General features: G+C 41.4%; 1 protein-coding gene across 1 annotated transcript in view; it reads left to right on the forward strand.

Moving 5' to 3' along the window:
• Positions 1-22,860, forward strand: part of LOC126154933 (ankyrin-1-like) — a 191,158-nt gene extending 168,298 nt beyond the window's left edge. The window contains exons 4-6 of the mRNA XM_049916196.1: positions 10,546-11,290; positions 11,384-11,631; positions 22,710-22,860. Of these exons, the coding sequence (XP_049772153.1) occupies positions 10,546-11,290; positions 11,384-11,631; positions 22,710-22,860 (1,144 nt within the window). The remainder of the gene's footprint in view (positions 1-10,545; positions 11,291-11,383; positions 11,632-22,709) is intronic.
• Positions 22,861-25,553: the final 2,693 nt, after the last annotated feature.

Genomic DNA, 25,553 nt, shown 5'->3' on the forward strand with positions numbered 1-25,553 from the left:
ACGTATTATGTAATATGCATCATTTTTTTTTTTAATAACTGACGATTGATAAGTGTCACAAAAATCTTTGGTAAGGTTTTCTGCTAAATGGCAGGCGAGTTTCAGATCTGCCATCATGTAACTCTTGGTGTAGAATGTCTTCTTCTTGATCATCATATTCTACCAGCAATAAGTACAACAATAAGTCGCGATCCCTAATTGGAAAAAAACGTGTGTCTACTATTGTTCACTACCAAGCTGCGGTCTACTTCCGCTGTGACGAGATGTGGCTTTCCTTCCAACTTCAGAAACAACTTCGATAGTTTCATGCAAAGTACCACCTAAAATTAATCAAATGTAAGTTAGCCAGCAGCAACATTTTGCAATGAAAACACTTGAAATTTTATGCTGCAGAGTAATAGGTAATTAAGTTAATCATTAACTGTGACCAATATCGAAAAAATAGAAACTTCATCATCGAGCTATGATATGAAACTAAGATATGGAAGAAATCAGTTTTGTGCCACAATTAGTTTCCTCAGAATAGAATGAGAAGCATTACACAGAAAAGTGAAGAAACTGCGTAGATGCGAAATCAGTAGTTTCTAATTATTTAAAGGAAAGGGAGAACCTCTACCGAAAAACTAACTACTGGAGTTGATGTCTTTTTGTTTGATTTACATACAATATTATTTACAGTTTAATTAGCTTTTGTTGTTTACAGCAAGAATATCGGAAAACTCACTTTTTTCGTGCACTGCTTTCAGCGTCTTTGTGGATCCGCTAGTTACTTACCTGCATCGTCTTTTCTCTTACTACTGCTCATTATATATTTCTGACTCTAACAGTACCTCAGACAATCGTTAATTCGTAGGTAAGCTCAGGAGCTAAAATAAACGAAACGTATTTGTGGTCCACCTTTGGCTTCTAACAATGCTGTTTACTCTTTCTTAAAAAAATGGTTCAAATGGCTCTGAGCACTAACGGACTTAACTTCTAAGGTCATCAGTCCCCTAGATTAGAACTACTTAAACCTAACTAACCTAAGGACATCACACACATCCATGCCCGAGGCAGGATTCGAACCTACGACCGTAGCGGCCGCGCGGTTCCAGACTGTAGCGCCTAGAACCGCTCGACCACTTCGGCCGGCTTACTCTTTTCAGTATGGTAGACTTAGCGCATGTGCAATGAAGTTTGGTTCATGAATTGCAGTCGAGATTCTATTCTGTATCCTCTCTATTCTGTATCCCAAGTGCCGCTCGCTTCGCCCGCGCGCTCTGCTGCCGAGCCACCACTTAAATGTACTCTACGCGGTGAATCCATCCTCGCAGCAGGGTGAGTGGCGGGTGGTAACGCATTTGCGTCGCTCGAGGCGGAGGTACAGTGTGAAGGCTGGCCGTCTGGCCTCGCATATCCGCCCTGTGAGTGAACAGGCGACCGTTCCTTCAGCATGGTCCGAGCAGCCACACGTGGGCGGAGTTTTGCGAGTTTTCGGGAGCTCCAACGTTAAGCCCTTGCAGCTATCGAGCGTGCGGGGTGTAGTCGTCTACGAGTTGTGGCTCATGTCGGTATTAACGACGACTTTCAAGTGGGCTTTCCCTTAGTTCATACAGGCGGCTGGCGTAAGTCGTGAAGGCTGATGGCCTCGCGCGGGGGTTGCGAGAGAGGCTCGCAATTTGCAGCATTGTTTCCAAAGTAGATCAGGGTCCTTTGGTTTGGAGTCGAGCAGAGGGTGTCAGCCAAAGGCATCGTCGACTCTCTGACAGTCTGGCTGCAGATTTATACTCATGCGTTATCGAGTGGGCATTTGTAGTACTTTCCTTCATAGATTATGGATGCACTACACAACTACTCCAGTAGAAGCGTGGTTGTGGAGTGCACATGGATGTTGTTTAGGCTAGGCGGTAGTTTTGAGGTTCTGAACACTTGCCAGTCGATGTGCAGCAAGAAAAGTCAGACCTTGTACAAAATAAAGACACTGCGACTGTCAAAATTTTGTCAGTTATTTGTCGAAATATTTGTAACAAAGTTCCTGAATTTAATGCCCTCCAGGAAAGTGCTCGGGCTCACATTATTCTTGGGACCGCGAGATAGCTGAAATCCAAGGTAGAAAGCTCTCAGGTATTTAACTAGTCATTGAACGTATATCGGAAGGACAGATTAGAGGCCATAGAAGGTGGACTGTTCCTCGCAGTTGACAAAAATATTGTCTCCATTTTGGTCGAAATTAAGTGTGACAGTGAAGTTATTTGGTCGCTTATAACGGGACTAGGCGAAACCAAGTTAATTGTTAGACGTTTTCACTGGTTACTGGATTTCGCTGTAACAGTTCTAGAGTTATTCAAAGAAAGTCTACTGTCAGTAGCGCCTAAATACCCAGATCATGCAATGCTGGTAGGAGGCGACTTTAACCTAACGAGTATAGACTGGGGCGTCAGTGGATGCAGTGCGTGGGTTACAGACTGACAGTCTTGCGAATTACTTGTGAACACGTTTTCTGAGAACTGTCTTGAGAAGCTAGTTCGGCAGCCCATGCTCAGTGAAAATAACTACAACCATGCTACACATTATCGACAGAGTCAGTATAGAGACGGGGATTAGTGATCATGAAGTCATTGTAGCAACTACGGTTAACAAAGTTCTAGAAAGAGCATTTCACTTAGTGAACTGACGTCGTTTAGTGCCAGTACGATGGACGTAGAGCAATTATGGGCGAAGTTTAAAAAGATTATAAATAGTGGTCTGGAGAACAATGTGCCTAGTATGTGGATTATGGACTGAAAAGACCCGAAATGGCTTAACAACGAAATTCGTAAAATGCTCAAATAACGACAGGCAAAGTTTACTAGAGATAAGTACATCTGTGGAACAGTCTACGCGCGATGCATACAACTGCCACCGAGAAGGTTTTTGGTTCTATGTAAAATGGCTAAGAGTGTCTAAGGCTTCCGTCCAGTGGGTCGTTAACCAGTTTGGTTTGGCAGTTGAAGATAACAACGTGAAATCTGAAGTCTTAAATTTCGGGTTTAAGAAATCTTTCACACAGAAGAATCGTACAAACAATCGTACAAACTTACCGCTATTTGTCTATCAGACAGACTCCTATACGGATGACATAGTAATAAGCATCCCTGGCACAGAGAAATAACAGAGAATGTTGAAAACAAATACGTCGTCAAGTCCGGATGGAATTCCGATTCGGTTTTACAATGAGTACTCTAAGGAATTGGCTCCTTACCTAGCTTGCATTTATCCCGGATCTCTCATCCAACGAAAAGTCAGAAGTGACTAGTTAAAAGCGCAGGTTACTACCTTGTTTAAGAACAGAAAAGAACGGTCCCACAAAATTACGTACCAGTATCCCTTACATCGATTAGCTGCAGAATCCTTGAACACATTCTCAGTTCGAATTCAATAAGTTTTATTGAGACCGAGAAACTTACGGGCATGAAACAGAACGGCTTTAGAAAGCACCGCTCGTCCGAAAGTCAGCTTGCTCTTTCCTCACATGATATACTGCAAACTCTGGATAAAGGAAGACTGGCAGATTCAATATTTCTAGATTTCTGGAAGTAATTTGATACTGTTCCCCAGTGGAGACGTTTAACCGAGGTACGAGCATACGGAATAGGTTCTCAGATATGTTAGTGTCTCGAAGACTAATTAAGTAATAGAATCAGTATGTTGTTCCCGATGGCGAGTGTTCATCAGAGACAAAGATATCATCAGGAGTGTGCCAGCTAAGTATGTAGGACGCTACTACACTCCTGGAAATTGAAATAAGAACACCGTGAATTCATTGTCCCAGGAAGGGGAAACTTTATTGACACATTCCTGGGGTCAGATACATCACATGATCACACTGACAGAACCACAGGCACATAGACACAGGCAACAGAGCATGCACAATGTCGGCACTAGTACAGTGTATATCCACCTTTCGCAGCAATGCAGGCTGCTATTCTCCCATGGAGACGATCGTAGAGATGCTGGATGTAGTCCTGTGGAACGGCTTGCCATGCCATTTCCACCTGGCGCCTCAGTTGGACCAGCGTTCGTGTTGGACGTGCAAACCGCGTGAGACGACGCTTCATCCAGTCCCAAACATGCTCAATGGGCGACAGATCCGGAGATCTTTCTGGCCAGGGTAGTTGACTTACACCTTCTAGAGCACGTTGGGTGGCACGGGATACATGCGGACGTGCATTGTCCTGTTGGAACAGCAAGTTCCCTTGCCGGTCTAGGAATGGTAGAACGATGGCTTCGATGACGGTTTGGATGTACCGTGCACTATTCAGTGTCCCCTCGACGATCACCAGTGGTGTACGGCCAGTGTAGGAGATCGCTCCCCACACCATGATGCCGGGCGTTGGCCCTGTGTGCCTCGGTCGTATGCAGTCCTGATTGTGGCGCTCACCTGCACGGCGCCAAACACGCATACGACCATCATTGGCACCAAGGCAGAAGCGACTCTCATCGCTGAAGACGACACGTCTCCATTCGTCCCTCCATTCACGCCTGTGGCGACACCACTGGAGGCGGGCTGCACGATGTTGGGGCGTGAGCGGAAGACGGCCTAACGGTGTGCGGGACCGTAGCCCAGCTTCATGGAGACGGTTGCGAATGGTCCTCGCCGATACCCCAGGAGCAACAGTGTCCCTAATTTGCTGGGAAGTGGCGGTGCGGTCCCCTACGGCACTGCGTAGGATCCTACGGTCTTGGCGTGCATCCGTGCGTCGCTGCGGTCCGGTCCCAGGTCGACGGGCACGTGCACCTTCCGCCGACCACTGGCGACAACATCGATGTACTGTGGAGACCTCACGCCCCACGTGTTGAGCAATTCGGCGGTACGTCCACCCGGCCTCCCGCATGCCCACTATACGCCCTCGCTCAAAGTCCGTCAACTGCACATACGGGTCACGTCCACGCTGTCGCGGCATGCTACCAGTGTTAAAGACTGCGATGGAGCTCCGTATGCCACGGCAAACTGGCTGACACTGACGGCGGCGGTGCACAAATGCTGCGCAGCTAGCGCCATTCGACGGCCAACACCGCGGTTCCTGGTGTGTCCGCTGTGCCGTGCGTGTGATCATTGCTTGTACAGCCCTCTCGCAGTGTCCGGAGCAAGTATGGTGGGTCTGAAACACCGGTGTCAATGTGTTCTTTTTTCCATTTCCAGGAGTGTATTGACGGACTTTGAGCGAGGGCGTATAGTGTTCTTTTTTCCATTTCCAGGAGTGTATTTTCTATATACACTCCTGGAAATGGAAAAAGAACACATTGACACCGGTGTGTCAGACCCACCATACTTGCTCCGGACACTGCGAGAGAGCTGTACAAGCAATGATCACACGCACGGCACAGCGGACACACCAGGAACCGCGGTGTTGGCCGTCGAATGGCGCTAGCTGCGCAGCATTTGTGCACCGCCGCCGTCAGTGTCAGCCAGTTTGCCGTGGCATACGGAGCTCCATCGCAGTCTTTAACACTGGTAGCATGCCGCGACAGCGTGGACGTGAACCGTATGTGCAGTTGACGGACTTTGAGCGAGGGCGTATAGTGGGCATGCGGGAGGCCGGGTGGACGTACCGCCGAATTGCTCAACACGTGGGGCGTGAGGTCTCCACAGTACATCGATGTTGTCGCCAGTGGTCGGCGGAAGGTGCACGTGCCCGTCGACCTGAGACCGGACCGCAGCGACGCACGGATGCCCGCCAAGACCGTAGGATCCTACGGAGTGCCGTAGGGGACCGCACCGCCACTTCCCAGCAAATTAGGGACACTGTTGCTCCTGGGGTATCGGCGAGGACCATTCGCAACCGTCTCCATGAAGCTGGGCTACGGTCCCGCACACCGTTAGGCCGTCTTCCGCTCACGCCCCAACATCGTAAAGCCCGCCTCCAGTGGTGTCGCGACAGGCGTGAATGGAGGGACGAATGGAGACGTGTCGTCTTCAGCGATGAGAGTCGCTTCTGCCTTGGTGCCAATGATGGTCGTATGCGTGTTTGGCGCCGTGCAGGTGAGCGCCACAATCAGGACTGCATACGACCGAGGCACACAGGGCCAACACCCGGCATCATGGTGTGTGGAGCGATCTCCTACACTGGCCGTACACCACTGGTGATCGTCGAGGGGACACTGAATAGTGCACGGTACATCCAAACCGTCATCGAACCCATCGTTCTACCATTCCTGGACCGGCAAGGGAACTTGCTGTTCCAACAGGACAATGCACGTCCGCATGTATCCCGTGCCACCCAACGTGCTCTAGAAGGTGTAAGTCAACTACCCTGGCCAGCAAGATCTCCGGATCTGTCCCCCATTGAGCATGTTTGGGACTGGATGAAGCGTCGTCTCACGCGGTCTGCACGTCCAGCACCAACGCTGGTCCAACTGAGGCGCCAGGTGGAAATGGCATGGCAAGCCGTTCCATAGGGCTACATCCAGCATCTCTACGATCGTCTCCATTGGAGAATAGCAGCCTGCATTGCTGCGAAAGGTGGATATACACTGTACTAGTGCCGACATTGTGCATGCTCTGTTGCCTGTGTCTATGTGCCTGTGGTTCTGTCAGTGTGATCATGTGATGTATCTGACCCCAGGAATGTGTCAATAAAGTTTCCCCTTCCTGGGACAATGAATTCACGGTGTTCTTATTTCAATTTCCAGGAGTGTATATATAAATAATCTGGCGGACAGGGTGAGCAGTAGTCTGCGGTTATTTGGTGATGATGTTGCAGTGTACGGTAATGTCTCGAAGCTGAATTGCTGTAGGAGAAAACAAGATGGTTCAATATAGTTCAAATGGCTCTGAGCACTATGGAACTTAACATCTGAGGTCATCAATTCCCTAGAACTTAGAACTACTCAAACCAAACTAACCTAAGAACATCACACACATCCATGCCCGAGGCAGGATTCGAACCTGCGACCGTAGCGGTCGCGCGGTTCCAGACTGAAGCCCGTAGAACCGCTCTGCCACACTGGCCGGTAGGAAACAAGACGACTTAGACAATGTGTCTAGTTGGTGCAATGAATCGCAGCTAGTTCTAAATGTAGAAAAATGTACGTTATTGTGGATGAGTAGGAAAAACAAACCCGTAATGCTCAAATACAGCATTAGCAGTGTTCTGCTAGACACGTCACGTCGTTCAAATATCTGGACGTAACGTTGAAAAGATGTGAAACGGAAAGAACATGTGAGGACTGTGGTAGAGAAGGGGAATGGTCGACTTCAGTTCATTGGGACAATTTTGGGAAAGAGTTGTTCATCCGAAAGGGAGACAGCACTTAAGACGCTAGTCCGACCTATTCTTGAGTTGTGCACTAATGTTTCTTGTCTGTACCAGGTCGGATGAAAGAAGACATCGAAGAAATCCAGAGGCGGCTGCTAGATTTGCTAGATTTGTTAGATTCGAATAATACACAAGTGTCAAGGATATGTTTTGGGAACTCAAATGGGAATCCCAGGGAGGAAGGCGACATTCGTTTCGAGAAATACTATTGAGAAAATTTAGTGAACGGATATTTGAAGCTGACTGCAGAACGATTCTACATTTCGAGCAATGACCACAAAGATAAGATACGAGAATAGAATACGAGAAATTAGGCCTCATGCGCAGGCATAAGGACAGTCGTTTCCGCTCGCTCTATCTGCGAGTGAAACAGAATAGGAAATGAGAGATAGTGGTACAGGGTGCTCTCCACCACGCACCGTACGGTGGCTTGCCGAGTATGTATGCGGATGTAGATGTAGAAAGTTCTCAACTAGTGCGTGGAACTCTTTGTGAAATTTCAGTATCCTCAAACGGTGAGTTAGGGTAGTTTTGATATAATTTATTTTACGTTTTTATTTATTTGCATCGCTGGTGAGTGCTGTGCCATACCTGCCATGTGTTGTTGGTTTAACAGTAATGGAGTGAGGGTCGACAACGTTGTGAGCGGCTATCCAGAGAGTAGTAACGTCTTGCAGTACAATATAGTACGAGTCTGTTAGAGAAAGTGATAGGGAAATGGAAAGCCATGGTTGATGTTGTATGGTGCAAAATATATAATTACGTGCTAAGTTGTTACACTCTGTATCGTGAGTGAATTCAGGAGTTCATCACTTGTAAAACTGACTTTAAATTCAACGAAAGCAAATCCTACTGATGTCACAATAATGAATGCTGAGTGGAGTCATGTTCACTAGCTGTGAAAGGGAAGGAATTAATGTGGCACCTTTCAACTTGTAATAGAGGCAGGTAGCGATATACACTCCAAGGGGAAAAAAAGTGACGCACCACGGAGGAATTATCCGAACGGGACGGAAATCTGTAGATTGTGGTGTACATATGCAGAGATGATTAAAATTTCAGAAAAATTGCGTCATTTATTCAAGAGAAAGAGTTTCATAAATTGAGCAAGTTAATAAACCGTTAATCCGCTTCTTGCCCTTATGAAAGCAATAATTCGACTTGGCATTGATTGACAGAATCTTCGATGTCCTGTTGAGGGTTAGCGTGCCACATTCTGTCCAACTGGAGTGTTAGACCACCAAAATCCCAAGATGCCTGACGTGCCTAGCCCTTAATGCTCCAAAAATTCGCAGTTGAGATGAGATCCGGCTACCTTGTTGGCCAGAATAGGATTTGTCATGCACGAGGACAAGCGATAAAAGCGAACTTTGTCGGTGGGCGTTGTATTGCTGAAATGTAAACTTAGGATAGCTTGCCATGAAGGGCAACCAAACTGTGCTTGTAATGGTGCCACAAATGACAACCAAAGGGTTTCTGCTATGAAAAGAATTGGCACCCCAGACCATCATTCCTGGTTGTCAGACCGTATGGCGATCGACAGTCAGGTTGCTGTCCCACTGCTGTCCAGGGCGTCTCCAGATACGTCTTTGGCCAGGAATCCCACTGATTGAAGTAGAACTTTCTTCATTAATGAGTACTGCTTCGAACAGAATCCTGATGACCAGCAGATCTCTCTCCAGTTGTGAATGTTTGAGGCATTACAAGAGGTTCCCTCCAACGATCTCGGGATCTTGACGATGTAACGCGCCAATTGGACAGAATGTGGTGCGATATCCTTCAGGAGGACATCCCACATCAATCGGTACCAAGATGAATAACTGCCTAGATAAAGACCCGAGGTGCACCAGGGTGTTGCTGAGTTGCTCAATTTACGAAGGTCTTTCTCTTGAACAAATCATACAATTTTTCTGAAATTGTATTCATTTGTTTGTCTCTGCGTGTACCTCATACCTACGGATTTCCGTCCCCTTCAGACAGTTCTTCGTGGTACGTCTTTTTTCCTCTTAGAGTGTGTCTTTTGCAGAGTAGGTGTGTAGTACAAAGAAAAGTTCCAACTTCGATTTGAGAACTAGATGTTCAACACTGAATTTTTTTCAGCTTTTCTAGAAACCTGTTGGTAATGGTCGGCCGGAGTGACCGAGCTGTTCTAGGCGCTACAGTCCGGAGCCGCGCGACCGCTACGGTCGCAGGTTCGAATCCTGCCTCGGGCATGGATGTGTGTGATGTGCTTAGGTTAGTTAGGTTTAAGTAGTTCTAAGTTCTATGGGACTGATGACCTCAGCAGTTAAGTCCCATAGTGCTCAGAGCCATTTGAACCATTTTTGTTGGTAATGAAACCGACGAAATAGTGCAGACCTCTGTATACATGGCGGAACGAAGTGGAAATCGTTTTTCATCCTAGTGTTCACTATACGAATTTTGCAGTTTAAATAAATCAGTGAATGTTGTATAGGTACAGGGACACAAGAGCTAGAATTGCGACATACCTGGGTCATTTCCTACAAGAACTGACGCTGCAGATCTATTTGACCACCCTTTTCTCGACTGAGAAATTTTTTCGAGAGTATGGAGTTACCCCAAAATATTATGTTAAGGACGTAATAGAGCAATGGTAAGCAAAGATAACTAGACTCCACATTTCGGTATCAGAGACAATGGAGATGATCTCTGTAGTGAGGATATCAGCTTTAAATTTCTGCACAAAAAGCTTTTCGTCTACTCTCACTATTCAGAATTTAGAGTGGCCGCCTTCGCTTATTGACCAGCTTTCGCATTTCCATGTTAGAAAGGCTATTCACTGTCTTTTGTTGTCGTTAAGCACTAATCTGGCCACGGTATGCCACGTGCTGACGTTATCTACTACCACATTAGTTTCATCATTTGCATTATATTACACTTAACACTTTCGTCATCTCCAAAGAGAAAATGACACGTTTGGTGGAGGTCAGTGATGTACATAAAAAAAACCATCGATCGTGTAACAAAACCCTTCCACAATCTTCACTCTGAATGGTCTGTACTCTGTTTATTGACACTAGAGGAAAACAATTTCTTTTCCTGTTTTCAAAGTGAAGACTTTTCGCTAATTCCATAACTTCTCAGCTTACGCAAACGTACTGCATTTTAAGGTCCACGTAATAAAGTGACTTTACTAAATGAAAGAAAATACCTACTGACTTCAACATAGCCATAAAGATGATATAATAATGTGAATAGGGAACAGCAAATGCTAAAAGATGTCCTTATTTTGCATTCTATTTTTCAGATTCACAAGGGAGATGGAGATATCAGAGGATCAGCTGTCTATAGAAGAAGTGAGGCAATGGACGCCCCTACGCTTTGCTGAGGAAACATGCGCTTGGACGTGGGTCGAGAAGTTTCTCCAGAGAGGCGTCCCTCTGAGATATTTGGAAGCAACAAGGAGGAAGCTCCAGAATGTGGACTCGGCAACAGATGTAGTGAGGACAGCGTGTGTCACAGGTCTGTTACATCTTCTGCAGTACGCCCTCTTAGTTGACCCCTCTTTAGCAAAGGTAAGACTGGACACAGAAGGTACGACGCCGCTGCACGTGGCCGCCGCCCACAGACGAGTCGCAGTGGTGCGTGTACTCGTCGATGCAGGCGTAGATATCGACTGCAAAACCGACAACGGTCGGACGCCACTGCACGCCGCAGCATCGGTGGGTGCTGCAGACACTGTGCGCATCTTGTTAAAATATGGAGCCCACTTGAGGGAGACAGATCGAGATGGGAAGACTGCCATGCAGCTAGCAACGGAAAACGGTCATTTGCACATTGCTAAGTCGATGGAAATCCACGGAGGAAATTTGAACAAGATTATGCGTGACTTGATTAGGGCAGGTCTGGCAGGAGACGTGAAGACGGTGCGGGAGCTTTTGCCATTGAGCTCTCAGGCAGGCCCCGGGGAGTGGACGCATCTCCACTGGGGGACTATAAGGGGCACCACAACTCTATTGAACGCGTTCTTGGCTGCGGGGATGGACCCGAACGTGAGTGACAGGCATGGGAACACTCCGCTGCACATCGCAGCCGCCAGGCGTCCACCAGCCTTCAGCGCCGCCCTCATCGCCGCCGGCGCCGACATCGACGCCGCTGACTCCACCGGCTCCACGGCGCTGCACTACGCGGTGCGCACGGGGAACATCCCCACTGTCCGTCTGCTGCTGGAGTCCGGGGCTCGGCACGACGTGAGGGACAACGACGGAGACAGCCCACTGCACCGCGCGGTCTCCAGAGGCTCGCTGGAAACTGTAAGCGCGCTGCTGGAGGCTGGAGCCAGAACGGATGCCAAAGACGCTCAGGGAGAGACGCCCTACGATCTCGCGCGGAGGTACGGCTACACTGACTTGCTGAGACTGCTTCGTCTTATGCCCTCAGGTAGGGAACAGGCACTCGTGAAGAAACCCCGGGTGGCGCCCCACAGCTGCTTGGGCACCCCAGCTTGTTGCAGATACTGTAGTCCACCCCGTGATTAAAAAGATGATAAGCCATTGTCATTGATGGTAACAGAGAATTTTCAGTTAGCAGGAAGGAAAATCGTAGGTGATGTCTGACACTTAGACAGGAGGACTAGGATATCGTGAACACGTCCGACGGCTGTTTTCCAGAGGAATGAGAAGTCAATTTTAGGCAGTCTTGTACAATATGAAATGATGTCTGCCATGGAATTTCGCTTTCTTTTATAATTGCTTACACCTACCATTGAGTCAATCACATACTGTTCAAATGACTAACTGACAGCTCACAACATTTCTTCCTAACCATCCACAGTCATTTAATTTGCCTCTCTTGCAACACATTCCAACGTTTGCCTTTCTACAATTGCTGCAGTTTCTTTGTTTGTTAGCATAAATTTTACATTATTTGACACTAGACGGCTCTCTAAGTGCTTGCAGACAAATTATCTCACATTAAACGGTACCGTGGATTAAGGATTGCTATTCGTACTACAGTATGACTCAGTGTATTCTCATCGTACAGTACCCTCCGCCTTTTATTGTTCTCCCTAAAACTGTTAAGAAGAATACCAAGATGCATTTTTTCTTCTTTAGTGGCCTTTAAGATTTTATCGTATAGCCATCTACATACAATTTTTGATCTTCAGTGGCCTGTTTAACTCATAAAAATCCTTAGCAGATTTACTAATTGATTTAAGAGGGTCTGATACGACATCGTGTGGTTAACAGCACGGAGTGGTATGAGTTAGTGAGAAAGCTCAGAATCAAACATTATGTGGTCACACTTTAGGTGAGTTAAAAGATTTAAAGAAGGAAAGAGATACAGAAAAAACGTATTCTGAGTTACACACAATGTAGTTAAAATACGATGTAAGTAATAAGAAGGTATATGCCGCCTAGATTCTACATGAGACAGCTGTAAGTATCGAATACAATTTGGCAAATTAAAATTTACAACCTACTTCTATTTTGACCAATATTTCTCACCATGGTCTCTCTGCTTTCTTACATTTATATATATAGACAGAGCTAAAAAATGAGGATGGGGCTAAGGTGTATATTGGGATGATACACGGAAAGACAGTAAAAAAATTAAACTCGTAAAAGATAGCAAGCAATCCTGGAAGTTCTTTTCTGTATTGTATATACCGTAAACAACAATAACATCATTCTGTCAGATTCCAAATCAACACTCGCCAGGAAAATAAATGTCCCTAAGTGTGTAGGATGATTGACACACTGAAAGAAAATCAGAACAATAAATGCCGGGTAAAGATGTACTGGTGCAAAACGTACCGGAATAAAACGAAACAAAGACAGCATGGCGAAGTAGCCAAGGTACGATAGCGAAGAAAAACATCTTAAAGTACTATTACTTGCAGACGATTTCCTGCAAAGATATAAATGACTATTGAGAAATGAATGGAACAAAGAACGGAAGCGGCCGACGTTATGCAGTAGTAGCAAGCAGCTTCTGGTACTCAGTAGTTATGAGAGAAAGTCTGTATCTCTTCAAGAGATCTTTAATGCAGTCCATTAATTAAACTAGCTTTAACACGCAAGTATATACATATATATATATATATATATATATATATATATATATATATATATATATGTGTGTGTGTGTGTGTGTGTGTGTGTGTGTGTGTGTATGTGTGTGTGTGAAGCTGAAGTGCCGTGTTTGGTGATATTCGTATGTGTAATTTCATACTACAAAAACATGCAGTTTGGTGTATGCACCACGATAAAAATATCTCAAAGCCGCGTCGTTTTTGATACAATTTGTTATATAAAGATATCGATAAATTTAACGCTGCCGCATATAAATCTGCCTGTATTCATAGTTAAAAATTAAGAGTGCTTTATTACTACTTCGGGAAAATGCAATTTTGGTGATTCAACCAGTAATCTTTTGAGAAATATGAAAGTACGAATATTTCAGTGTGAATTAAAGGAAACTCTGAAAAGCTCTGGGCTGCCCATTCTAATTACGCTGACAATCCTTATGGCTAAAGATCAATGTATTAAGTCTGTGTTCACAGTTCTAGGTTCTTGTTTCAACCGTGGGATGATAATTGAATCTAATAATGCTGACATGACAAAGAATATGTTACATGTATGTAGAATTGCAGATCTCAGCGATGTAAGATCTTCTGCAAGAATACAAAAACTTTCATAATTTAGTAGAAACGGAACTTTTCATGCCAGTGGAATATAAGGCCAGTCTCAGTTGTCTGGTGTTGTGCTGAAGGAAGTTTGTCTTCCATGCTAAAATTTAAACTCACAGCATGTGTTTCCACACAACAATGAAGTATTTATGGATTCGTAATATGAACTCTCAGAAGAGAACGTTGAAGTTATGACATGCTTTCTCTTGAAACACCTTCGACAGTGTATGGTTGCAAAATTATTTTTTCTTTATTGCTTTAATTCATTTGATTTAGTGAGTTGAATATAAATGTTTCTTTTAATTATGTAAATTAATATGACCTTTTATGCTAGTAAATGTAACGTAATTTATAGATACATTTTTCATTTTGAGCATAACACTGAGAAACAAATAAAACAAAAATAGGAACATATAGTGCTTCAAAAATAAACCATCAGAACCGACTACCAAAACTAGCAAAACATAGTTGTAAAACTGGCAAAAAGTAATACAACATGTGACAGAAAATTGCATCAAAATTAGTTAAAAACGACAAAGAAATTGGCGCAAAATGACACCGAAATTGAAATTGACTACAAAATAAAACGACCTTTTCGTGATCTAACTATAACATAGTTGAGTTTTTCATATATATTTCAGGCAGCATCTACTTCGCGTATGTGGTTTTTAGCTACAGCTTTATGAATGTGGAATCAGAGAGCAGCTGATTCACTTGTTCTGCAGAAGCAACAGTTGAAGAAAACAATTCTTAGCATTGTCGTTTTACACCTTCTTACTGATATTCCTGGCGACACAAGATGCACAAGGATCTCTTTCTCTTCCTGTTTACTTTATATACATGTAAAAAGTGTGTGAAATATTCATTTCCGATGGTTGATTCCTCATCTCAAAATACACAATTGAGAACATTCCGCAATTAAGGTTCAAATTGTTAAACCAATTTTCACTTTGACTCTGGTACCTGCTTAATTCTTTTACTGTCTATAAACTGATGTCCTTACCTCTGACCACATGAACCCAGCAGTCTTAAAAGATGTCACCATTGCACACACAGCTAAACACTGACAAAACCTGAAAACGAAATTGGTGATTTTCATGATTCACAAAAGAAAGTATTTTCAATAAGCTACTGTGCTTTGTACTTGCAGATGACTTTGTAGCGACTTGTAGAAGACACTTTTTTACATCATATGTATTACTGGCATCTGTAGTTCTTACTGTGTAAGTAATGCTACTGTTGGTTATTTAAAACACCAGCATTAGTACAGTCCTCTTCAAAGAGATATAAGTTCCTTATCCATTTCTCTTTTAATTGAAAAAGCAACAATATTTATTTACTATTAAAAACAGTCTTGATTACGATTTATTTATTAAGGTGACTGTAGTCACCTTCAGACCATTGAGAAGGAACCTCTTCCTGCTAGAGATTCTCCAGCAGAAAGAGGTACCTCCTCAATGATCTGAAGATGACCACAGTAGTGGTTGAAAACGGTCACCTTAATAAATAAATCGTGATCAAGACTGTTTTTAATAGTAAATATTTGTAACACATTGATCACTGTCACTCCCATAATGTATTCAAAAGTAAACTATATTTATATTGTGATAGGCATCTGGTACTTGAAAGAAAGAAATAAAATCTAATCAAATCATTGTTTTTAGATTTTATTTTGAGGTGGATGGGACTAGTTCTTCAGCTTTGTAGCAATATTTATTCATTTGTTTCCCCGTTTATTCAGCAGCTGCACGTGTGATTAGAAAGTAGCCTTTGAACATATCCCATAAATAACCTGGTATTAGTTTCATGCCCATTATTCGAGTGTTCCATTAGTATCACAAAAATAATTTCAAGTTTTTTCGACCAAACAGCTTTTGAGAAGCAGTTTTGCATAAGAAAAACTTTATATTCTACAGCAGATGTGTCAGATTCATATACAGATGTGTTTTGTACAGATCAATCAATTTGTAAATGCTAGATATTTTATGGTCTTTAAGTAGCTTCATCTTGCCAATAATCATTTATTCATCACTTTTATATAAATCTAGTACAAGCAGAGATTTCATTCGTTCACTCATAATAAGTAAAACAATGCTTGATGCATCTCACATGATTTTGAACATTTTGAACATGAAAGTACTTAATCACTAAGGAAGGTGTCTTCAAATATTCTTTCTGGCTGACAATAAAGAATGCGGAATCTCCAAAAATTCTAAATGCTCATTTAACCTAAAATGTTAATGGGTTCACCAGCATTCATTCAGTTGATATAAAGTTAATAATAAAAAAACATACATGTCAAAACGTTCTTTCAACTTTGTTGCTGTAGATGTAATAGTCTTGAAGAGAGGAATATCTGCACTACCTTTTTTTTACACTAGTTTCATTCTCACCATCAGATGTCATTTTGCCAAACATATTCATTAACAGGTAATGTCTGAGTCAATTGTAACTGGACACAGATACAATTCATCACTCTGATTATTATATAGGGAAAACATTTTTTGTTTTGCGACTAGTGTAATGAATGTGCTTCAATGAAATGTGTACACGGGAATTATCATTTAAGATATACTTTTTACCTGTAATTTTAAGATTGAACTTGAAAATTTATTTTGAAACAAAAACTGAAATGGATGAATATGAAAAATTAAATTTGATGCCATAGTGCTCTTAAACTCTTCATTAAACTGTCTCCTCAGCTTCGAGAATTTGTATGTTAAGACAACTTTACAATATCAAAATTGTTCTATTAAACAATATGTTACTCTGCAACTAATTCAGTGATGGTTGTCAACCTCTAACATACACACATAGTTTACTCTTAAAGTGATATTATGATACTGTAATTCTGTTACATCCTTAAATAAGTATTTTAAGAGCCTGAAGAGATATAAAGGATATGCTGTACATTACAATGTACATCTAGACATCATTTACAAATGTGAAAGCAAATGGGCTTCTAAATATGAGTGGAACCATGTTGCTGTATGTTAATTCAATAATAAATACTTCTTACTTGATTATCTAGTAACATTTCACTTGTCATTGCAAATCAAGGATTGAACACACATAAAATTCTTTAACAATTTTGTATATCAATGAGTATTATCTTGAAATATCAACATTAAAGTGATACTGAGATACATTAATTAAATATGTTTACCTGAAATTAACAACTCAGGCTTTTATTATTGTATTGGAATGGTTAGGTGATTGCCATATGAATATAATTGCCTTATAAGTGATCTCTGATTCACAGTTCTTAGTACTTTATATATATATATATATATATATATATATATATATATATATATATATATATATATATATACACCAATTTTAAAAAAGTGAGAACATGTTCTACCTCTGTCAGAGTGTATTATTATGTAACAATGTAAAAATGACTTAATAGGTTGGGGAGTCATTTAGCTGTTAAGGTATCTCCATGCACCATACTGCTCATTATGTCACTATCTTCAAAAAGAGTAAATCGTTTCAAATACTATGGAAAATAAAAGCCCAGTATTGTTGACTGAAATATTGTAAACAGGAATAATTGTGGTGTAATATAATTCAAGGGATTAAGCGAACCACTATGCTATTTATTAATGCTCTGCTGGACGCTGAAACCAAACTGGAAACAACAGAAATAAAGGCATTACAGTGTGTGACTATATGTGCAGGAAAATTCCATCTGTTGAAGATTCCAGAAGTTTGTAGAATTTTGTTCAAACTGCAAGAAAAAGTTCCTTTTGATTTAATTTGCTTATGAATCTCTAACACTTCTGTACTGCTCAATACTTTTTCAAATAACTTTCATTATATCTCATATATAAAAATTAAAATCTGAGATGTTTAATGATTACAGGATTGCAATTTCATTTCAGCCTTCTGCTGAAACAGCATTTTATTAGTCACAGGGATTGGTAATGGAACACTGTGTTCAACAATATAGTTTCATGCAACTAATTCCATCTGAAATCACCAAATATCCTTATGCCAGGCTTCAAACGCAAATTTGGATAGACAGATTATTAGAAATACAATATTTACAACAACAAGAGAAAGAGACAGTTTATGACAGTCAATTAAAAATTCCATCAGCACTTTCAAGATACCTTACAGAATTATCTGTGAGGCAACCTATGTTAATAAAAATAATTCTGAAAGAAAATGTTAGGAAATAATAAGTTCTAAATGTACTTTTTTTCATGAGTTGAATATCCAAGTTTATGTTATCTAGGTTGCCCAATTATGTTCAGCAATTTGAATGATTGTCTTATTTATATGCACTAATTTTTGGATTATGAGCAAATGTAATTTGACATGAGTGTGTAATATAGATAGAGTAAATGTTGAATTTAAATATGGCTGGAGTTAGTGAATATACAAGAAAGCTTTGAAACCATCTGAAACATTTTTATTCTTCAATATTCTGAACAGTTTGTTCATAAGTGCAAAACATTTCAATCATCTTAATGTAACTGTAACAGTATCACCATCATTAGTACGTGTTCTGTTAACATTTAAAATAAAACTTCCAAACTAGTGTGGCATGTCTGATTCATATTTTTGATCAGACATGTTACTCATCAGAATATCTGATTAATAAAATAAACAAATTATTTTTTAAAAAATATACAAAAATATTAATTTTAACTTGGGATTGAGTGTTACAATTGAAATCTTATAGGTCTGCATTAATAACGAATCAATAAGAAATATATTTTCGTCGTATTTGCTGTTCCTTGTGTTGTAAATTGATTGCGGTACTGCACAGTTCCCTACGTATATGTTTCTCGTGTTGTATACAGTAATTGAAATTCTTTAACACTAGATAGTGATTTCTACCTAGAAATGCAAAATTAGCTAAAATATCATCAGTAGTTTTATGTTGGGTTATATGATTTTAATATATAAGTAACAGTGACAGATTTAATTATGGATCTGAATTTATCCATTGAATTTATATGTATATGGGGCATTCTCACTGAAGTGACCTTGTGGGTGGCCTGCTGATCTAGTCCAATAGAAATGTACTGTTTATTGTACATGATAAAAATTTATTATTAGGAAAAGTTGTAATTAGCGTGCAGAGTCTTTGAACGCCATTTAAGTGTTGCATTCTTTTCTAGGGTGTATGTTTGATTAGTGATTTCATAAAAAACTGAATTTTAAGTTATTTAACAATTTACGCTTGGTTCCATTTAGGCTTCTGGAGATGTTAGTGAAGCCTTTGTTTTGTGCAAAACTTCATGTCTTAATATGTTGCTGAAACAAAGTGAAATACAAATGGAGTCTTTTAACTTAATGCATAATTATTTCTTTGTCAATAAAATTCAATCCCTGTCCCCAGATTTCACACTCATTCCTTTACTGGAAAACTTTCACCCAAGTATCATGAACAGTTGAGAATTCTTTCATACGTTTAACAGGACTTTTGACAACATACATCACTAGGCGTATGTCTCTTTCATCAGGTGATCAGAATGTCATTGGTTGATACGTCAGAGTCTAGAGTTGTGAATCTGAACAGGTAAGCGAATTTTAGTTTGTGGGAGACTTTCACTTCAAGGAACCACACAATATCGTTACGATTATGGAATGATATGGAGTTATTAACCACTGCAGTGATTTTAAATAGTATCAGAAATATGTATGGCATTGTTGTTCATTTATCTGTAACAGGAGATGAACTACCTGAAACTTGATATAAGAAAAATTAGATGAATTTTAATTTATCAGTACAACATGGCATATCAGCACAAAAGAAAACAATGATTCTATTTGGATAAAGTCTGTTTCTATAACTACTTATCTAGTGCTTTGGATACCCTAAAAATAGTTTGAGGAAATACGTATCTGTTGATAGTAAGGGGTAATAAAGTTACTAACATCCAGGTATTGTAAATTTCGTGTTAATCAGAAGAATATCATGTTTCGCAGGTTTCAGCGTTCATGGTCTGGGCACACTTTGCTAAATGATCGTCCAGAAAGTGAATAAGCTACTCCTTGACATAATTCCTCGCATGCTGTTTCATGTGTGGTTCCCATTTATAAAAGAATGGCAGTGCTAGAAATGTTGTATTCTACGAGTGCAAAAAAGAAACTATATCATGATTTAAGTAGCTGAAGTTGCTCTGCGAAATGCAATGTTTACAAGGAATCGGTGCAGCGATTATGTGAATATTAGAAGTAGGAAACGTCTCCCTGCTCATTTATAGAGATGAAAGTCAGCGGAGAAAGAATGTCAACGCTATCAAAGTTTAGAGACGTATATGCCGATAACTGTATGTGCCATGTCAAAAGCAGTTTACTTTTGTATTCGTGAATATGATTTTCTCATGGGCTTCAAATGTTTCTGCTTCATTTATTTCGCTTTACAAACATCTCTAATTAGCGACATATTCGTACTGACTTTCCTTTGAATATCTCTGGAAACATTCTGTTAGACCTAGAATACGTGTATGAGTTCTTTGTGTGCTTTTATTTGAGGTAAACTGCTATCAAATAAAGATATTCCAAACATTTCTCTCTCTCTCTCTCTCTGTCTCTCTCTCTCTGTACCCTTAGCTTCCTTTCCAAGGTAACTCATGCGGCGCCAGATTCTGAACACTGGGGGACGTTGTCCTCTGCTGTGTTTCAGGCGTCCGTGGGGACACCGCATTTGCGGTCCTGTGCAGAAAATGCTGTCACAAGACACAGCACCAAGATACACTAGACTAACACATATTCAAGAACTAACACTTATCGTTTATCGTGATAAGCACTACAGTACAAACACTAACACTTCAATACAAGCCCTGAGATGGAAAACTGCCTGTTAATTTTTTCTTTCTTATTTACTACTACTACTACAACTAAACCACATATCGAGTAGTCATGTACACGATGCACGTGTGTATTCAAGCTACAGATTGTCATTATAATGTGCAATGTATATGTGGGCACTTGATCATGCACAGTGGTTCACCAAGACCAAGCTATTACGAGAAACTCTATTCAATTACGGGAAGCAACATAACATGGCTTAAGGATGAAAATCACACTAAATTGTACCTATATGAAACATGTAGATATTAGAATAAAACGGACTGAGTGGATGTAGAACTCCATTCTGTTATGGACTATACGATTACTCATACAAGCCTCGAAGCGGTTTCATTGCTTTTATGTCTAATAGAAATATCTTTTCTGTCGAATTCACTGGTACGGAAAGTTCATAAGAATGAGATCTGTCTAATAGAAATATCTTTTCTGTCGAATTCACTGGTACGGAAAGTTCATAAGAATGAGATCTGTCTAATAGAAATATCTTTTCTGTCGAATTCACTGGTACGGAAAGTTCATAAGAATGAGATCTTGCATCGATTTATTTAAACCAGAAAGCTGCACAACAGATTCTTCTGCATCTCTGTTCTATTTACCTATTAGCTTAAACAATTACATAGACATAAAACAAATATGATATTAAATTAATGAAATATGACAGGCTATTGGAAATACGCTAGGTTGACAGAATGTTAACTGGATATAAGTCCTCGAAAACTGAATTATTAATTTTACTGTTTTTTTTATTACAGTGTATTTTTGCATTTGTGTTTACAATGATTTCCGGTATCGTTCATATTCTAAACATCTTCAGATCCATTTTAGTCGCAGAGCAGTAACAAATATACCTGAAGTTTCTGGTATTTCAAGAAGCGTTGTATGCTTCTATTCCTTGAAGCACAACGCCTATCGTTCAGCGTTCCGCCGTTAGAGTTTGCTGATCATTTCTGTAACGCTCAGGCCCTTGCTAAACTTGCAGCTCTTCATTGGATCTTTTTTATCTATTCATCCAACATGCTGATGATCAGTGCTCAAAAATCGGTTCTACAACAGTTCTGCAAGCGACTTCTTTCGAGGCAGGCTTACACTTACTTAAGATTCTTCGAATGAATGACAACCCTGCGTCTGCTCTCACTACAGTTTGTTGTATGTGGCTGTTCCACTTTAGGTATATCTGGACAGTTACTCAGAGGCATTTGGTGGCTGTTATTGTTTGCAGTGCTTTATCGCTAACAGACTAACAAACTAGTACTCGATTTCAACAGCTACTTGAGCGTAATACGTCATACTTATTTACGTTCAGGCGTTGCACTGATCATCGAACCTCCACACAACTTCTCACATTTCACGAAAAATACATTTTTGCATAATATAACAAGTAAGACTTACCTGCCAGCTCTGACGTGGGAGAGTGAAGGCTAGCTTTAAATGAAGAATCCAAGCAAATATTTAGTTGCTTAGTGGAACAAACTGAAAGAGCTAATTAGGTAGGAATGGCGAGACGAAATAATAAACACGAAGGGAATAGGTGGGAATGAGAAGTTACAGTGGTTCTTAGGATCCTAATATGGAAATGGATTGGACATTAATAACAATAGGAACTGATGGAAGATGGAATACGGAAGTTAACTATTTGGCTAATAGTGCTAAGAATCAAACTATGCAATCAATAAATTGCCAGAAAATACCTGGATACGTAAAGCTAAGTAATTTCATCATATAAAGTAGAGAAAACTGGAATAAACATTTATGCACCAGTGAGTAAAAAAGTCGTTCAATGAAACCTAAATACCGTACCTAAGAATCGATGACTGGAGACCAATCTGGCCCAGTACGACGAGGTACGTTGCTGTCGCGGATACGGCAGACAACAGCAAACTCCTGTCGATGGGAAGCAGTCCAGATGCTGTGAAACTTTGTCGGTGCGCACGCTCCGCTTGCCTCAGGAAGACTTCAACCTCAGGTGGGGTGTCTGCGAGTCCAGCAGCCCTGTTCAACAGCTCCGGCGTCTCTTCAACCTCCCGTTGCAGCGCAGAGCACGCCATCGTCAGAGCCGTCAGGTCAAACACATGTTTCAAGAGCCAGCATGCGGAGTAACTTCCAGATGTTACGACCAGTAGGTTATCTGCTTCGTTAGGCGCCACCAGCATGACGAGCAGCTCGTAGCTGCTGTAGATGCAGCCCAGCATGCTGTACATCACGTAGAAGGTGAGGGTGGGAGACACGTGCAACTGCAGCAGCTGAGCCGCGCGTTGCAACACCAGGTGAGCCTGCCTGCTGCAGCCTGCGTAGTCTACTACTGAGCCCCACGTGTGGAGGTTTCTGCCGCCAGCCCAGCAGCAGCTGAGACAGTCTGGGGTCTCCTAGAGAAGACAGCGACTCCACTAGCGCAGCATTCAGCGTCCCGAATCGAGTCCACAGTTCCAGCACAGAGAGTAGGAACTGGTGTTTCAGGACGAAGTCACAGAACAGTGAATATGTGCCTACGAGCACTTGACCCATGGCCAATAGACCGAATCTGTTTCTGAAGGTGAGAACTAAGTTGAAGATAAGGGTCATCACAAATAATGTATCTATTATGAACATCATGGTAGCAAATTTCCTGGAATCGCGACTGCTGTTTGGAGTGATCATGACGTCAATATAGGCCAGGGAGTCCAAGAAAGCTGTGTAGTATTTTAACTTATTGAGCGAACATGTAAAGAGGCCAGTAATCAGTCTGAGGCTGACCATTTGTTTAATCAGTACGTCTGTAAACACTGTAATTTTCGGAATGTTAGGGTAAACGTTCTGAAATACAATGTAAAAATCCAAAATTCTTATCGCTACGGTGAGGATCAGCCACGCTGACGAAATAGCCAGATACTTGGCAAAACCTGTCTTGAGACATCGTACATATTTGTCATCCAGTCTGAAATTTGGTGCTATTCCCAGCAGTTGCCACAGCCTGTAAGACGTAGCCGTAGTAACGCAGAAATTTACATCAGTCATTTCAGTTTTCTGTTATGGCCTTATATATTGCAGATGCCAGCAGTTTCACTCTCACACCCCTCTTCAATCACTGATCATGATTTTCGACGAGGGAGATTACAATATTGCCAGTACCCTAATAACAAGTCTTTCAGCGACTCAGCTTCTTCGCAGGCGACGCCGTAACCCTCTACAGCAAAGACACTTGACATTAAAAAGGAAAAGAACGCTTCTACCGATTTTTAATAACTTTATGGTTACCACTTGGGTCAATAAAGCTGTTGTTACACACAACACCACTCTTCTTTATTGTGCGTTAGAGTTTCCGCAGCATAACAGCAACATTCAATTTCAAGAGTCTTTTATACAGACATTTTATTCTCTTTCCTAAGTAAAATGAGTCCGCAAAATGAGGGAAGATAAATTTCAGCATCACTTATTGAAAGAAAAGAAGAGAGAGAGAGAGAGAGAGAGAGGCAGAGATAAAGGGAGAATAAAACTCAAGGGCAACATTTATCTTGCAGCTGTCTTACTGTTAATCTTCGTGCATTAATACTGTATTACGTACACAATCATTATATTTGGCATGCAGTCTTTTCAATACATCGAGCATTAATTCTCCTTCAAAACATTATGTGGTTCCAAATAGTATTTAATCCTATTGGTGACATTTGAATACTCCTTCAGAAATACATGACTAATTATCCCACTGCTGCTTCTTACTGCACTTGTAAGAAATGTGCCCCGCATCATTGTATCAGCAGTCAATACATCTTATTACAAGTTTCCTCGATAGGAAGAATGGAGTGAGGTTTACAACGCCTGCTGACGCCAATTAGATAGGCACCTATGGCATTAATTGTGACCCCGGTAGTGAAAATTTATTAAAGGCTCGTTGGGCTGAGTATTTTGTAGTGTTCCTCCAATACTGGCAACGGATAACGACATACACAGTGAATAACAAAAGAGTCAGTGAATGGGCTAGTACTGTATACGACTATAGCCATATGTATGTTGTATTGTTATTCCCTGTGACACTGGTCATCGCTTGCAATTGGTAAGCACGGTGGAGTGGGATGTCCCCAAAGAGAGATAAAGTGAGAGAGATAAAGTGGTAAGTGAGTTTCTACTCGGCCTATGCCTGAATGAAAGGCTGCCCAGGACTGTAGAAGCGAGCTACAAACTGTTAAGGCGAACTGATCCACAAAACAAATTATCCCGTCTCATTCGCAGGCTACAGTGCTTACTTAGAGTCCTTTCCACTTCAGAAAAACTGATAAAACTTAATTGCTATAGGATCTAGTGTTCTCCACAAAATAACAAGAATGGCGTAGCGAGCTATTGCTTCAGAACGGGAAAAAGTCACCCTTAAATGTTGTACTGCAGCTAGGCGCATCACAAGGAATTTCGTAACAACTTTTCTCTACAATAGAGAGCAACGTGTTTTGAAGGTGCTTGTAATAAACGTTTCTTTGACAGAACTAGAAGTAGGAAACCGGCCTTTCTCAATGAAATGTACACCAGGGAGAAATGGAAATGAGCGTATGGCATCGTTGGCCGAGAGGCCCCATCCGGGGAAGTTCGGACGCCAAGTGCAAGTCTTATTTGATTCCTCGCCACATTGGGCGACTTGCGCGCCGGTGATGAGGGTGAAATGATGATGAAGACAACACAACAACGAGTTCACGAACGGAGAAAATCTCCAACCCGGCCGGGAATCGAACCCGTTCCCGCGTTCGTGTAAGGCAAGCACGTTAGTACGCAGCTAAGCAGGCGGACACCAGGGAGAAATTTGTTACACTCTGACAAAGGAGAAAGAG

Source organism: Schistocerca cancellata, chromosome 2, assembly GCF_023864275.1.
Source record: "Schistocerca cancellata isolate TAMUIC-IGC-003103 chromosome 2, iqSchCanc2.1, whole genome shotgun sequence".
Taxonomy (NCBI): domain Eukaryota; kingdom Metazoa; phylum Arthropoda; class Insecta; order Orthoptera; family Acrididae; genus Schistocerca; species Schistocerca cancellata.